General features: G+C 37.5%; 2 protein-coding genes across 2 annotated transcripts; one reads left to right on the top strand and one right to left on the bottom strand.

Annotated features, from left to right (window-relative positions):
* Positions 1–277: 277 nt before the first annotated feature.
* LOC126593309 (hsp70 nucleotide exchange factor fes1-like) lies at positions 278–2,599 on the bottom strand. Its single transcript, XM_050259346.1, has 6 exons — positions 2,313–2,599; positions 2,072–2,214; positions 1,900–1,950; positions 1,433–1,654; positions 1,200–1,302; positions 278–1,044 (listed from the first exon to the last, which is right to left on the bottom strand). Exons 1-6 carry the CDS (start codon positions 2,396–2,398, stop codon positions 465–467), a joined length of 1,185 nt encoding a protein of 394 aa, XP_050115303.1. The 5' UTR covers positions 2,399–2,599; the 3' UTR covers positions 278–464.
* Positions 2,600–14,372: 11,773 nt separating this feature from the next.
* On the top strand, positions 14,373–16,220 carry LOC126593310 (probable E3 ubiquitin-protein ligase RHC2A). Its single transcript, XM_050259348.1, has one exon. The coding sequence runs from the start codon at positions 14,619–14,621 to the stop codon at positions 15,684–15,686; it is 1,068 nt and encodes a 355-aa protein (XP_050115305.1). The 5' UTR covers positions 14,373–14,618; the 3' UTR covers positions 15,687–16,220.
* Positions 16,221–16,495: the final 275 nt, after the last annotated feature.

The raw sequence follows: 16,495 nt of genomic DNA, 5'->3' as shown, positions 1-16,495 counted from the left end.
AAAACCCACCGATCTCTCTTCTGTTAACAACTAACAATTATCTCACTGATGTTATCGTTTGTAAATAACTAATATCGTGATTATCTAATCACTTCCTTGATCGGGGATTACTAGCAAAGATTGAAAGTTCGAAAAATTTTGACATTGTCAAAACCCATAGCCAATTCTTTAGGACACTGGCCATCTTGCCTGCTAACTAAAAATCCAACACATGGAGGAAATGTAGGAAAAATCTCAGAGAAAAAGCAAATTCTTGTGAATACATGTGAAACTGCAATTTGTAAGCCAAACAAATTTACGACCAAATTGTATAAATTATGCAAGCAAAAATTCCTGTGAATCCAAATAGAAATACAAGTTTTGGGGTGAGGGGGAATAACAGAGATTACAACAAAACAGTATGATACACAAAAACAAGTTCACTGAGCTAAATACAGGCAACATAAACAGCAATGGCTACGCCATTAATTCGAATGTGAGCTACCATTCGTATCATCTCTGTCACCAGAGCTACCTTGAGCATTTGCAGCCTCGGATGGAGGACCTAATCCTAGCAGCAAAGGAGGAGCTTCTTTCGTCTCCGTAGCAGGTTTTGTATCAGCAGGATTTAGAGAGAAAGCTCTAAGACGAGGTTCAAAAAGCTTGCTTGCAACATCAGGTGGCGGACCATCTTCCCCAGGGAGAACAAGAAGCCCCTTCTCACAAAGAGAAGATGGCTCGTTGTAGCAGGCATTCCAGAGTGAGTCCACCAGCTGTCTCTCTTCTTTAGCTGCCCCTAGATCTTCAGGAGACATCGAACTTATACCTTTAATTCGTTCTTGAAGAAATTGCTTCAACTTCTCATCTTCATCAGCTAACCTACTATTGGCCCCATCAGTTTTGTCTTGAGCGAGCACAAGAAGGCCCCGAAGTGCAGCTTCTCGTACTTCTAGATCTTCGCTAGAGGCAAGGTGCAACATTATGCGTGGAAATCCTAGCTCCGTTACTACGTTGCAATCAGAGCTATTCTCGTGCAGTAGCAACTGAATCAAGTTCAGAGCTTTCCTGAAAAATGATTGATTTTCACAAGAAATTTCAATATTGGAGATACTGAATGAGGCAAAAATGAAGTCATGAACAACAGAAGATTTCCAAATATACAATTTAGTACGAGTGAAACGAAATGAAGATGTAACTAAATCCTTGTAACACACCATTACCTCTGGAATCTCACGTTGTCATAAGCCAAAGCATCTCTCAAGGCTGCATAACCATTTGCCAGACGAAATGCAGTGATACCGGGTTTGTTGTGCCGGATTAAAGCTGCATGGTAATTAATTTGCCGAGCAAAAGCTATACATCAATATCCTTTCAGAAGACGCGCAAAACTAAAACACAAGAACTTGCGAGACTAAACAGCACAGTTCATCATAACACCAAATGCAGTACTTACAGGAAATTGCTCCAAGGGCTTTGGTTCGAACCGTGACATCAGGGTCAGATGCTAGATTAGTAAACAGATATTCCAAGCCATTCGCTTCCATAACCAATTGCTGGCTCTTGGGGTTGTTCTGGACAATAGTGGTCACAACTTCTGCAGCCTTTGCACGGATATTAGCATGGGAATTCTTTAGGTAACCAAGAAGAGGGACCAAACCGCCAACGGAGTGAAGATCTAGAACACATACATACATCCAATGAGACATGCCAGATTACAAATTTCAGCTAGCATTATGCTAGTCCAAGACCTTAATATGAATACACAAACAGACACTGAAAATATACGATAACAAAGTCTAGTTAAGTGTGCCACCTCTGCCCCAATTTCAAATTCTCACGTTGTTTAGATTAGATTAGAATATCGCTCGAATTAAAACGAAAAAAAAAATCTAGTACAAGAAAGGGGTTAAGAAATGTTACCATTGGCCATGTCAATGGACTCAACATGCTCCTGCAACTCATCCAACAAATCTGCCACAAACCCAAAAGAGTTACCACCAAAAAGTTAATAAATCTGTCGAAAACTCATCAGAAAAAGAACGAAAAATGAAAACTTTACTAATCAAATTCAACAAAATGGGGAGGAAAATACCTTCTATGTCAGCAGGAGTAACTCCCTGAGCTTCCAAAACGTCCTCAGGAGTTTGCATTACAAGCGATATCTCCTTCATCCTCTTTACAACATCGATACTCTGGGACTGCATCGCTTCCATAAACCACTTCCGTTCCTCCTCGCTATCAAACACAAAGCACAAATCAGTCAATGTAATCTCAACTAACTCGAAATAATTGCTTTAATTTATGAAACTTAGGGGCAAGGGAGAGATAATTACCTCAGATTACGATTGGGGCGAGTGCCGTCGGAGTGAGCGAGGCTCCATTTGAGCAGTCCTTCCCAGTTGGGTCCGCCGTCCGCCATTGTTGCTTCGTCGGAAACAAAAACCCTAAACCCTAAAAAAATCTCCGGTTTTCTCCTCTCTGCTAATAAATGAACGAACGAGAAACTATGAAGGAAACGGTTTCAAGGAGCGGGAGATTTTTATAGGAAAAAGCGTCGAGGAGATGCTGCACCGCTCGGACTTGAAGTTCCTGAAACCTCCAGAACGTTCTGGACTTTTTGAGTTGCTCTACGACTGAAAAGAAGAGACGAGTTGCTGGGCCTTGCCGCCTTGAGGGCTGCTAGTACGATTAGGGATTTTGAGGCCCATTGAATTTATTTATTTATTTTATAAACAATAGAGTTAGATGATTAAATAGTGTAAAGCGACAGAAGTAAGTGAGAATCGAACCCACAACATAGCGTATATACATAATTATTTTCCGAACATGGAGTTCAACCTAATTTTTTTTCTTCTTATTTTTACAGTTGTGGGATTATAGAGAATAAGGGTTCGTTTGGATGTGCTTTTAAAATAAATGAAAACATTTTTAGAGAAAATATTTTGAGATTCCAAAAACACTTTAAGTGCTTTCTGCAAGAAGCACCAATTATATGCTTCTTCCAAGAAGCACTTTAAGTGCTTTTCTAGGATTTACTTGCATTTTTACTAACGATTGGTTTCTAAAAACATTTTCACCAAAAACGTTTCCAATCATTTTAAAAACACATTCAAACGAGCTCTAAATCGAATTAAAGACTTCAAAGTCAAGTGCATGAAGTATTCATATTCACTTAAGCTATAAATTCCTTATGACAATCTAGTTGTGTTAATTACTAGATGTTTTTTTTTCTTTAATTCTTCTTCTTCCATCAGTTGTGTGTGTTTACAATGGCAATTTCAAACACAACGCAAATACAATTAACAATTTACATAATTATTAAATTTGACCTTTACAAGACACTGTTTAACAGTTTAAATATTATCATCGTAATAAAATGGTAGCTTTCTTCGGTTCATTAATCAAATGAGTTATTATTGTTAATTTACATCATTGTACATGTTGATCAAGCTGTGTGTGATATAAATGTATAAACCAAAACTGTTGTAAAATCGACGGTGGATGCAGTGGAATAAATGAAGCAAGACACAAAATTTACGAGGTTCCTCTACAGTCAGTGTGACTGGAGTACGTCCTTGGAGCAGCAGTGGTGCTTTCATTATAATTTGGAATAATAGGAGTACAAAGATAATTATCTCTATTATCTCCTTTACTCTTCCTTTCTTTTCTCTATTCCTCTCTCTTTCTCTCATCCTTTCTTCCTTCCTATCTCTCCCGTGTGTCTCACAACCTTCTTCATCTCTCATTCATTTTATAAACAAAAGAGAACACTATTTACTTTACAAATTTTCCACAAATGAATAGTAAAAATACTGTGCATAAATAGTAACAAACTATTCATGTGGGCCATCCACATATTATTCACAACACTCCCTCTTGGATGGCTCCAAGTCTTCGATTGAATCTTTAAAATCTTGATCTGTTTTGAATGCTCCCCCTAATGAGTATCTCCCCCTGATGTCAAATTATTTAGGTTGATCACTGATCATTATGCTTCAGTCTCTTAGCGAGGAGAGTTGTCGAAAGAGGTGCTTTACTTGTTGTTAACTTTCCACATGTTTTTTCTTGAACTGGGTTGTAAGACTTTGTGCTAAACTTGCATCAAAGATATGAATTTACTCCTTTTATCTGGAGTAGATTTGATTCAAGGGTGGTGGACACTTGATCTTGAATCGGACTTGTGATTTCTTCAAGAAGCTTCGAAACTTGATCTTGAATTAAGTTGTACCATGAGAAGTTTCACGTGGCAAGTGATATTCGGCTTTGTCGAGAATGAATCAGCAAGTGTTTGTTGCGCTTGTCTCCACATACTTCAATGTATCATTTTCACTTGCCTTACTTGTTTCCCTTGCTTAAGTAGTATTTTCCCTGGTTTTCCCCCAAGCATGTGTGGCATATTCTCCTGCAGTATTTGCTTTCTGATGCAGGAGTGGAATGCAACCCTTGCATTTAGATGGTTCATCACTTCTTGGTGACTGGAGACCCAGCTCCAACAATAGTTGAAGATGGCTACTCGAGAGCAATACTAGGTAAGCAATCAAGAAAGGTTCTAGGCAGTCGGTTCCTTACCGGGAGTTGGAGTGAAGGTTCCGACATATGGCTTTCTTTATTCTTGTCTTTGCAGGTAAGAACAATGACAAAGGAAATGACAGGGAGATTGCATGATATGAGATACTCTTACTCTCGTCTTTGATGATATGAGGTACTCTTGCTCTAGCATGACTTGTTTTGAAGAGGTATTCTCGGAGAGAAAGGAAACTGAGTATGTTGAGAGGTTTGGTTGCAGATGCATTTCAACAATGAGAGAGAGTTAGGAGTTTTGCAGGTCTGCCTTGTTATGGGAAACGGAGGCCGACATATATAGAGATTTTTCAATAACAAGTGGTGGTGTTGTGCCTTTACTCTTGTCAGCAACTGTGGTGTAATTAGGACAGTAAGATTTATGTGTTTTCAACTTTGTCAGAGATCTTTGACAAAGTTGCACGCGATATCAGAAAAAGCTGAGATTGCATCTGAAAAATGCCAACGAACTTTATTCAGGAAAATATGGCTTTTGAAATTCGGAGAGCGGTGCCTCTTCGATCTCTGAACAAGTAGCTATGTTGCCTCTTCTTTTATAAAGACATCCATTGTGTTCAAAAGTATGCTCAGAAAGTTGCTGTCTGTAGAAATTTTCCCCTTCTTGCACTTCTGAGATTTTATTTGACCTCATTTTTTCCTTCATCATTTCTAAAAATGGTTTGCCCATCTAACATTTGCTTAGATTTGAGTCTTAAGAGTGATACAGACGAGCAGCGTCAGGATAACATATGGCGTCCGTCCTTCTTATCTTTTAATGGTCCTCTTACAGTTGGGAACTCTGTGATGAAAAATAACATAACCGCTACTGTGGTAGCTAGGAATCTTCTCACTTCAAAGGATAACAGAATCATTTCAAAACGGTCTGATGAGTAGGCCGTTCAAGACTCTTTGGCTCTCAGTGTTCAGTGTGCTGACTCTGTTTCCAATATGGGTCAACGCCAACTTGCTCAAACTTGCCATGTTGAATCATTGATGGCTGAGGTGATAAGTCTTAAACAAGAGATCAGAGGGCTCAAGTACGAGAATAGAGTATTACACGTGTTTGCAAATAATTACTCTACGAGCATGAAAAGAAAGCACGACCAGCTGCAGGAATCTGAAAGTCGGACTTAAAGTGATCACCAAAGGTTCATTGCTAGATTTCGAAAGCAACCGATGCCTTCCCCTTATGGTGTTTTGCTGAGTACTAGGGTGCCACATGATCAATCTCCAGTGCCTCATCATTATGGGGTACTTCTGAGTACTGAGGCTTCACATGAGCAACCTTTGTGAAGGCTTCATCCTATTTGTTTGCTTTAACTCATATGTATGCACACATTTGTAATTTCTCGGAGATATTAATAGATAAACTTTATTTTATTTAGTGTATTGTGCCAAATACAATAAAGCATATACTTCACTAAGATGTGGTACTTCTGGACCAAACATTAATTTATCTTTACCCTCACGAAGATAAATGATCTTTCTTAGTGTCTACATCATTTAAGTATTCAACTCATAATCTTCAATCCATATGGTTCTTTTAATATCATAGACATCATGGATAAGATTCGTGTTGGTAGATTGTTCGATCTGTAGCTTGAGACAATATTTCTATCAACACTTTATAATCTTTCATGACTCTTCAGGAGTCCCAATTTAATATCATCAACTCTTCAGGAGTTCTAATTTAATGTCATTGACTCTTGCAAGAGAGTTTAGTATGTTGCAACAATATCATAATGATAGTACTCACTAAGACAATTTATACCATCCATTGGTATTGAATACATAATTTATGCTTTACGCTTCGAGGGCTTAGTTCAAGCAATTTGAATCCTTCAGGGATTTTCTATACTTCATGACACATTTTCCTTTGAAATTTATACATAGCAATTTGCTCCCATGTATACTTAAGGGATTTACTTATGGAGATATGATGTGGACGACTCACAACCCTTCGTATATAATTCTCCATTCATATGAACTTGTTTACAATAGTATAATTTCAGGTTTCAATACCTTGTGTCATATCATGTGAGTGTATTTCACTGTATTACAAATGCCCAATGTAACCTCCTTGGTTCAACATTTTTTGGCTATTTGTATTATATTCAAATATATAGGTCTATTTTTCCACGTTCTTACAAAATTGTAATGGAATTGCCTTTCTCCATTTTGGCTAATAATTTTGTTGACGAAAAAGAACGGGACTCAATATCAACACAGCTCATTGATGAATTTAGTAACTACTTGTAAAAACCAAAATTACCATTGGTTATCATCAATCCGTGATCCCATATTCTCATGTGCATGTGCATGCATAAAAGCTTTTCATTTCTTTGGATATCCATTGCCTCTTCAAGGGCATTGCACTATCTCTTTCAGGATAGTCATAATTTAGAGAATGCGGATCATAACCTTCTCTTGAGCGTTATAGAGCTTGGATTTTAATCTCCACTTCTGGGAGTTGAGTCATTGGAACCTATATGTCTATCATGCTCCATGCATGAGACATCAACATTCCCATGTCCGTGGATTGTACTTTCTGGGACGTGCATCTAGGCAGCAACTGTCATGCTTCTGGAATGCAATAGTTATGCTTCGGGAACGCAATAGTTCAGTACTGCCATATTCTTCTTCTTTTTTTCGAATGAATGAACCTTTTGAGTCTAAGGGTATGCCATGCTTCAGGCGTGCAACAGATAAATCATTTACTGCATCATAATTTTGTCTAATAGGGACATCAATTCTTGTAGGCACATTTGCAGCAAGTGTATATGATTTCATCACTTTCGTTGCATCATTCAATTATTCTTACGTCATTTTCTCATTGATTGCTTCGTGAATCATAAGACAAATTCTCTTTGTTCTTCTAGAACGGTCTTTTCTTATCATTCTTCTGGAATGATATTTTCTTATTGTTCTTTTGGAACGATATTTTCTCCCCCTAATGGCGGGAAAATTGTCTTATCAAAATGACAGTCCGTAAACCATGCAGTAAACATATCCCTCGTCAAGGGTTCCAAATATTGAATGATAGATGGTGATCAACATCAATGCCCAATCAGCGATGATACCTCATTTTAGTACGTTGTGGCAGTGCAATAAGCACATAGATAACACAACCAAAAACTCGTAAATGTGTAATGTTTGGCTGGTGCCTAAACAGGAGTTGTACTAAGAAATATCGATGGTTGGTAACTGGTCTCAACCAAACTTAATAGTGAATTATGTAAAATGACATGTCCCCACGTCAAAACTGGCAATTTCATTTTCATGAGTAGAGCGCGGGTAATCAATTTCATCCTCTTAATAAATGCTTCTGCTAAACCATTTTGAGTATGGACATAAGGAACTTCTGGTCCTTATTAAATAGTCTGTAGACTGAGACTTTTATAGCTTTTATTACAATTAAGTTGAGGCACTGCGGCACTTCAAACTTACGATACTCATCAAGGAATTTCATGTCCTGATTTTCAGGATCAAGGGACTTCATACCTGATCTTTTTGCGTGATGGAACTTCCAATCATTTTATATGATGAGGATCAAGAAACTCAGATTCTGATTTATCAAGGAACTTTGGGCCCTATATATACTTATCATAACAAAAGGTAAGTACAATAAATAAATTAAAGCAATAGGCGGTAATTCCAGCCATAGTAAATAAATTGCATTTAAGTAAATAAAACTTGTGACAAGGGCTTTAATTCAGCACCATTCACATAAATCAAAACTTAAAGCAGTAGGCGGTAAAACCGTCCATGATAAATAAATTGCTTTAAAGTAAATAGAACTTGTCACATGGGCTTTAAACCAACACCATGCACATAAATATTAAAGTTTTAAAGCAAAGGGTAATAATTCTACCCACTGTAAATAAATTGTTTTAAATAAATAGAACTTGTGAAAGTGTTTTAAGCCAACACCATTCACATAAATAAATATATATATTTTTTCTTCTTTCTTTTCAGATGGTGTAACACCATCCAAAAACCTTTACCTTTTATTTTATTTTATTATTTTCTTATTCATTTTTTCACACCATTCAAGAACTTTGCTTTTATTCCTTTTTCACATGATGCTACACACCATTCCAAAATGGCCCCGTTTCCCCTTTTTTATTTTTATTTTACTATTTAGATGGTGCAATGCATTATCAGAAACCTTTGTCCTTTTCTTCTTGTCTCAACATCATACACCAAAATTCCACATTTCCAATCCTTTTTCACACGGTGCCTGAAACACCATTCCATAATCCCTCCTTCCTTTTTCTTCTTTGTCTGTCTTTACCAATCTCAAAATCCAGAGCCAGCTGGGTTGTTGTGGAGGTCACACAAAACCAATTCAATCCAAAAAAAGCTACCAGAGACTGGCGTTATTCTTGCATGGCCCAGAGAACATGACATCGCAAAGTAAAAACCTCCTTACAGAGACATAGATGACAATGGGGTTGACGGAGGCACAAAAGAGGGAGGCTTAAGTGGAGTCAGTCTTGGCACCACCATCTCAGACAACCGAGCATTCATGGGAGTTCTCGAGATCCGTAAAAAACGATGCGATCTAGGTTTCCAAGTCTAATGAGATTATTATCATTTTACAAATTTTCCACAAATGAATAGTGAAAATATTGTGCATAAATAGTAACAAACTATTCATGAGGGCTATCCACATATTATTCACAACAAAAACAATATATTACCACAATGTGCTTAACAATTACTAGTTTCAAAATCTTTAAGGGTCTTATTTGGTATGGTGATTGGATTGAAGTAGATAACATACTATTTTCAAGGTATGGGGAAGGGGAAAATGAAAAAATTGTGACCAACTTGGAGACAGGAGATGAATTACTCAAGAAGAAAACTTCTCACTTCTAATCACATCATTTTCTTTATGTCTAATCCTCTAAAAATGAAAAATCATTCTCATCTTACCATCAAATATGCTAAATTTGAAGTATTATCCACTCTAATTCAATCATTTGTACCAAACGAGACCAAATTATTTTAGCCACAAATATATTGAAAACTATCAAAAAAGTGAGAATTGTTTTTTGATTTCATGATCACTTACAAAGAAAGCTCTAATAATCATACATGGAATCAATCACTACATTGGTTGTGCCATAACTAAGCTATTTTCTTTCATTCTTGGTTATATATAGATCCTCTTTTAGTCTCTATTCTTTTAGTCTCTATGATTGAATGAAATTGGATAGCTCATTAATTTAAGGTATGTTGAAAATATAGGCAAATAAGTTTTTTTTTTTTTTTTTTATGTAATGCATATTATTGAACAATTGTCTAATTTGAATGAATATGTTTCCTAATGAGTAATGCATATTGTATCTTCAAGTTGGGCACAATTTTTTCATTTCTTCCTTCTATATACTTTAAATAAAGTGAGTTATTTATCCTATATGCCCAAACAAAAATGTAGTCAATGTTTGGAGATTATGGTGATTTAGAAGATGAACCTGCTTATCCACAGTGCTTAACCCATAACCTCATTTGAAAGGTCTTTTCGTATTTAGCTGGATACCATATAGCATGCATGTTTAGAATGAATCTCGCATTTACGGGGGGAGAGACCTTGCATGGGCTTATAAGTAAGTTAGGCTACTCCCTATATTCCCAATTGGTTTCATGGTGGAACTCTAACTTCGTTCATGGTATTAGAGCAGGTTGTCCCATGTGTGAAGCTCAACAGTCACAATTGCTCCACACCCTGTTTGTGTTGTGCATTTGTTAGGCTTGAAAATTCTCCACATGTGAGGGGGTGCATGTGTTAAGCTTAAAAATTCTCCACATGTGAGGAGGTGTTGAGAATGAATCTCATATTCATGGGATGAGGAACCTTGCATGTACCTACCATAGTACTCCCCTCCCCTATCGGATCTCAAGATTTTAATTTTCATGTCCAATTGGTTTTCAACCTCCGTTTTAAAGATTTTAAAACACTCTAAAACTTTTGACTTTTTTGGAATTAAAAACACATAACCATACCAAATGTAAACTTTAATAAAACCTAGGGTTAATACTACAAGGTTTTGGTGACATGCACACGTGTTATTTTTGACGAACTGGTATTAGCAATGGTTCAGGATTTTACCTGAAGAAGCCATTACATAGATTGAAGCCTCTTACTTTGATCTTCTACTCAATGGAAACCTTATGTTCTCTTCTAGTAATGGATCTATATTTTATCTCAAAAAATGGAACCAACTTTCCTTGAGCAGAGACCAAGTATATATAGACATCTATAGACATCTACAGACATCTCATCATAACTACCTCCTCCCATTAAGGACATCAGTTTGATAATTGCAAGCATTACGCTTGTCTTTCGATCATGGGGTGTTTCTCTACTTCATCACGTAATCCTTATGGTCCTACATTATAGGAAATTCAATTAACCAAGTCATTAACTCCTAACTGAACTCTATTGTCTGATATGGATAATTAACCTTAATTATAATTAGTAAAATCCAAATAAGTTCCAACAACTATGTGTCTATCGTCTCATCACATATAAAAACCAGGTGACGGAAAGAACAAACATATAATCCATAAAATGGGTATGTGTTGAGGCTTGACATCCTACATCGGGAAAAGAAAATACCTTGCATGTGGTTATAAGTTATGGGTTAATCTCTATATTGTTAATTAGTTTTATAATGAAACCTTAACTTTCTTTAATATGTAGAATTATTGATGAGAGTGTATCTAAAACTTAGAGGGTGTAGTCAATTAGAATTCTGAAGGATTTCAAAAGACTTTTTAAAAGTCCACATTTTATTGAATTTTAATAGATTTTCTTAAACTCCTATAAATTCTAGATGATTTATGAGAATTTCTCATTAAAGATTTGTATGGATTTTAAAAGACTTTTTTTGTCCCTTTATCTGGATACAAACTCTTTACAAAAACAAATAAAATCTTTTTCCCCAAATCACCACCACATTCCACCACATTCCATGCTGCCATCACTTTCCTAGCCTTCAGAGTCCCCCTCTTTGTAATTGTACCTCCCCCTTTTCCCCTCTCTCATTGTAATTCAATTAAAATATTTTTGTAATATAGAAGCAAGTATATTTTTCTTTGGTTGTCTTCTTTTTGTGAAAGAAAGATAAAACACAAAGCAATTGATGCAATTAGACAGCAACAGCTGCAAAGTAGTAAGGAAAAGAGAAAATTTTACTTAAGCTCATATAACCTCACTCTATACGTAACTTACTCTTTACATCCGTATTATTTTCAATTAAATTATTAATATCTCTTTAAGCTGAACACTTCTTAGAAACTCAATTCAATATGTAAATTTATTTTTACACCTATTCAAAAAATAAAAACACAAAATCAAAGCATATTGTTTTTTCGCTGACGTTCCCTCCTTCCAACAGGTTCTTCGTCTTTCCTTTCATTTCTTCCAAAAATCAAAACTAATAAAGAAATGGTGAGAATGAATTTACTGTTTTTGTTACAAGAGGATGGCAGAAGGACGCTGCCAACACCAGATTCATACTTCTGTTAGTCTGGGCAACAAGGGCTCTACTAAAGCATGGCATGACGCTTAACTGTGCAGACTCGCGGCATAGTGGGTCAAGCGCCATGTCAATGGACGATCTATGTAGAAGCTTAATGCTGTAGTCACCGCAAGGTGTACAAGATGGTTCAAGCGAAAATTTTGAAATAAGTTTTTGGCAAATTAAAAATTTTCAAAAATATAAAGAGCAACATATGCTAACACGTGGACAAAAGCCCAATTATGGCAAAAACATTTACTCTTATATTTTATTTTAATTTTTTTGCCAAAGAAACATTTAATTTTTTTTAATTGTTTCATATGTCACGAGGCCCAGATTGCCATGTTTCTGCACAATTATCATTCAGTCAAGCGCTAGGTCACACTTTAACGGAGCTCCTAAACGCTCAAGCTAACTAAAGTATGAATTTGGGAGCAAAACGTGACTTTAGGTGTGGTAGAAAATTGTGAATTTCATGATGCTTGAAAGTAGTAAAGTGAGAATTAGTGGGTCAAGATCCTGTCACATTATTAGTTAACGACTGGGTTAAAGAAAGTTTTAAAGTGGCAAAAAAAATCACACTTTAGGCATGAAAGTAAGACGAAAAAGGTAAAAATAGTAAAGTGTGATTTTGATAAAACTTGAGAGAAGTAAAATGGGAATTACTCAAAAAAAAAAAAATATATATATATATATATATATATAAAGTTGGAGAAAAATCTGAGAGAGAAAATGTGGCTTATTTTTATTTTTCTAAGTTAGAGACATGCTTTGGTGAGGAAGAAGAAAAAAGCAAAGTGGAAAATACTTTAATGTCTATAATTTTTTTTTTTGGATATTTTATTTTAATTATTATAGTGTTTTAATTATACCATGTATTATTTAATGGTGGTGGAAACGTGTAATATTCAGTGTCAGATGATAATCAACCTTTGTCTTTCCTTTTCGTTCCGTTCCGTCCTGTTCCATCTCATTCCGTTTCGTTTTGTTCCATTTGCATAGCAAACGATACCTCCTCAATAGGAGAGCTGCCACTCCTGATACTCTCTTAAAGAGCTGTAATCTACTAAAATAATTTTCATTTAGTGCTACGATTTAGTGATGTTTTACTTTATTTTAAATGTGAGATCTTAAATTCGATTATCATAAAAAATGAATTTAAACTGTATTATTGCTATATCGTAAGGCTAAACCCACTCATTTCATTTCGCTTATTTAATAAATAAAAAACAATTTCCACACGACGTGTCGTCTTTGTGTGGCCCATTTGCCACGGCAGTCGAGACACTCCGTTGCGTATGCAGTTGCGTAGCACGTACCCATTATTTTCCTTATTTATCACTTTTAGTTATTTGGATTTGTCCCCTAAAGTTTTTGGGATTTTTCAATTTGGTCTTTTAAGTTGGTCCTTCAGAATTTAAAAGTACTTTGATGAGGACATGAAGCTCAGGCACGAGCATAGTCAGATTAGTTGGAGTTGTCATGCCTTGAAAATCTGGCATGTGACAACATGTCAAAATCACATGTGTCGAGCATATAAAAAGTGAGCGTTGTGTTTTCGGATTTGAGGCACATGGCTTGATTTTTGAGGCATGATAGGAGCAAATATAATTTTTTTGTTGATAAGTAAGATTCCCTATGCATGAATTTCATATAAGTTCAAAATAGAACATCGCTAGTATAAAAAAAAGCCCATAAAATGAGTTTGTTTAAAAGTTAATAGAATGATGTTATATAGACATTACAGTAACCTATATGTTATAATCAAAATTCGATTCATACAACACATGATCTTATTATTGGGTAAACATTTATTTTAAAACGAAAAAACCAACCAAATCAATTTAATTGGTCTAATTTAGAGTTGTCCTTAAAATAGAAAAAATATACTCCTCACCCTCACTAGTCACTATCGCTTGTACTTGTAGTATGGCATCGGTGGAACAATTAAAATTTGAGAAACGTTAAAGAGATTCTCTTAAAGTACGACTCTTCATGAATTTTACGACATCTCATGTTTTTAACACAATATTTTATAATGTTAGAGCGGGAACTATGTCAAAAACATGAGATGGTGAAAAGTTTATAAAGAGTTCCACTTTTGAGAGCATTTTAAAGTTTTTAAGACCAAAATAGAACAAGCACTAAAAGTCAGGGGTATTTTTTATTTTTCTTATTTCATTTCATTTCATTTCATTTCATTTCATCGCTTTGGCGAATGTACAGCGTAAGTACCACGCTATAATGTACAACGCGCTACCCTTCGCTTTACCCCCTTCAAAACCTTTTTATTCTCATTTTCACCCTCCTTTCTCTCTACGTCTCTCTCTCTCTCTCTCTCTCTCTCTCTCTCTCTCCTCTTTACTCTTGCTTCACTGGGCCTCCAATCTCGACGATCTGAGCTTCCGAGATTTCAATTGCATTCATCTGGGTCGCCGAGCTTCGATTCCACTTCAACAAAGATTCAATCTTTTCCCAATTTCGAAAACGTAAGAAAGAAAGCATCCTTCCCTCTTTCTCTGCCATTTCTAGGGTTTCCGATACCTTCATATGGCTTCCATGGCCGCATCGTCCTACTGGTGCTACGCGTGTAGCCGGTCGATTCATGTTCGGGTTCGGACCCAAGATTCGATCCTCTGCCCCGATTGCGGAGCTGGGTTTATCGAAGAGATCCCGACCCCGACCCGATCGTCTCCGGTCCACCACCCGTTTCCCACCGCCACGATGTTCCTCGACAGCGCCCCGGCTTCGCAGAGTCCGAGCCCACCTATACTTCGCCGGAATCAGAGAAGCGGCCGCGATCGGTCCTCGTTTAACCCGGTCATCGTTCTCCGGGGCCCACCCGACACAGAATCCGACCCGGGAAGTTTCGAGCTGTTCTATGACGATGGAGCCGGGATGGGTCTCCGCCCGCTGCCGTCGTCGATGTCGGATATCTTAATGGGTTCGGGTTTCGACCGGTTGCTCCACCAGTTGACCCAATTGGAAAACGGTGTCGCGCGGCTCGACCACCCTCCGGCGTCCAAAGCCGCGATCGAGTCGATGCCCGTCATCAAAATCGCCGACAGCCACGTCTCGACGGAGTCGCACTGCGCCGTTTGCAAAGAGGCTTTTGAGCTCGACTCTGAAGCTCGGGAGATGCCGTGTAAGCACATCTACCACTCAGATTGTATCTTCCCGTGGCTTTCGATCCGAAATTCGTGCCCGGTTTGCCGGCACCAGCTCCCCACCGATGTGAGAGGCCCGCGTGGCAGTGGCATGGCTTCGCCAGAGAACAATGGCGTGGTTGGAGAAGAAGAGGCAGTGGGGTTGACTATCTGGAGATTGCCTGGTGGCGGATTCGCTGTGGGGAGGTTCACCGGAGGCAGAAGAGCTGCGGAGCGCGAGCTTCCGGTTGTTTACACCGAGATGGATGGTGGGTTCAATACGGCCGGTGCTCCTAGTAGAATTTCATGGCCTTCTAGAAGAAGGGCTAGAGAGAGTGGGGGGTTCGCTCAGGCCTTTCGCAATTTCTTCTCTTTTTTCGGCAGGCTGAGAAGCTCGAGAAGTCGGTCTGGCAATGTGTTCAGTAGACCATCACGGAGGAGGAGCCAGGGTTGGGCTTTGGAAGACAACTGATTGAGGTTTAGTGTTCTGTCATTGGGGTTCTTGTATTTTTGATTACGTTGTGCTAATGTCTTTGTTAAGGAAGGCAAAGTTTGTACATTTGTTATTTGTTTGGTGTAAATAGCAATACATGACAGGGAATTGAAGAGTCTCTCAATTGGGGCTCCGTCGAAGAGATGTAATTTTTGAATTGGTACAGAGGGAATTAGTTTCCACCCATTTGGGGGAAGAGGAGGAGGAGGAGGAGGAGGAGGAGGGTAAGTAAAGCCAAAGGGTTAGAGTGGCCGGTTGGCATTGCATTCGAAAGTAAGTTAACCGAGGTACTAGGCTTTGTGCTATTGTTTGTATTACCGTTAGGATTTTTGGCCCTTGCTTGTTGCAGATTTGCAGTGAATTAACCTAGGAGCCGATGGCCTTTTTTTTTTTCATTGTTGTACGTTAGCATTGTTATAGTATTGTTCTGGTTTTAGTTGAAATTGATTACTAGTTCACTTCTTGTATGCTGTTGAGTTGTATTTTTACGTTCTGGCAAGATTTGATTTGAGATGCTCTGTATCGTTTATATTCATCCCTCGTAGCTTGTGACTAATTTCCTAACTTCTGAGATTTGTATGTTCAAATTCTTATTCCAGTTGGAAATGAGGCGATCGTAATATCACTCACAAATCGCAAATCCATATAACAAACTCAATTTCAACCATTGCCACCATGATTCTAGATGACTAGGTACCAGTTCATTGAAAACCAGGAAGTATTTAGGGGTGTGAGTTTGCTCGTCTTATGTAGCATGGATTTGATATGTGTTCAAGGGTAGCATGGAT

Source organism: Malus sylvestris, chromosome 12 (genome assembly GCF_916048215.2).
Source record: "Malus sylvestris chromosome 12, drMalSylv7.2, whole genome shotgun sequence".
Taxonomy (NCBI): domain Eukaryota; kingdom Viridiplantae; phylum Streptophyta; class Magnoliopsida; order Rosales; family Rosaceae; genus Malus; species Malus sylvestris.
The sequence above is the reverse complement of the archived record's forward strand: the minus strand, read 5'-3'. Positions and strand labels throughout refer to the sequence as shown.

What these genes read in the sequence shown, in the direction of transcription:
- LOC126593309 (XM_050259346.1), bottom strand. Translation starts at nt 2,398, where the DNA reads ATGGCGGACGGCGGACCCAACTGGGAAGGACTGCTCAAATGGAGCCTC. An exon ending in GTCCATTGACATGGCCAATG is followed by an intron (nt 1,655 to 1,899) that starts GTAACATTTCTT and finishes TATGTGTTCTAG; the next exon opens with ATCTTCACTCCGTTGGCGGT. An exon ending in GACAACGTGAGATTCCAGAG is followed by an intron (nt 1,045 to 1,199) that starts GTAATGGTGTGT and finishes ATCATTTTTCAG; the next exon opens with GAAAGCTCTGAACTTGATTC.
- LOC126593310 (XM_050259348.1), top strand. Translation starts at nt 14,619, where the DNA reads ATGGCTTCCATGGCCGCATCGTCCTACTGGTGCTACGCGTGTAGCCGG.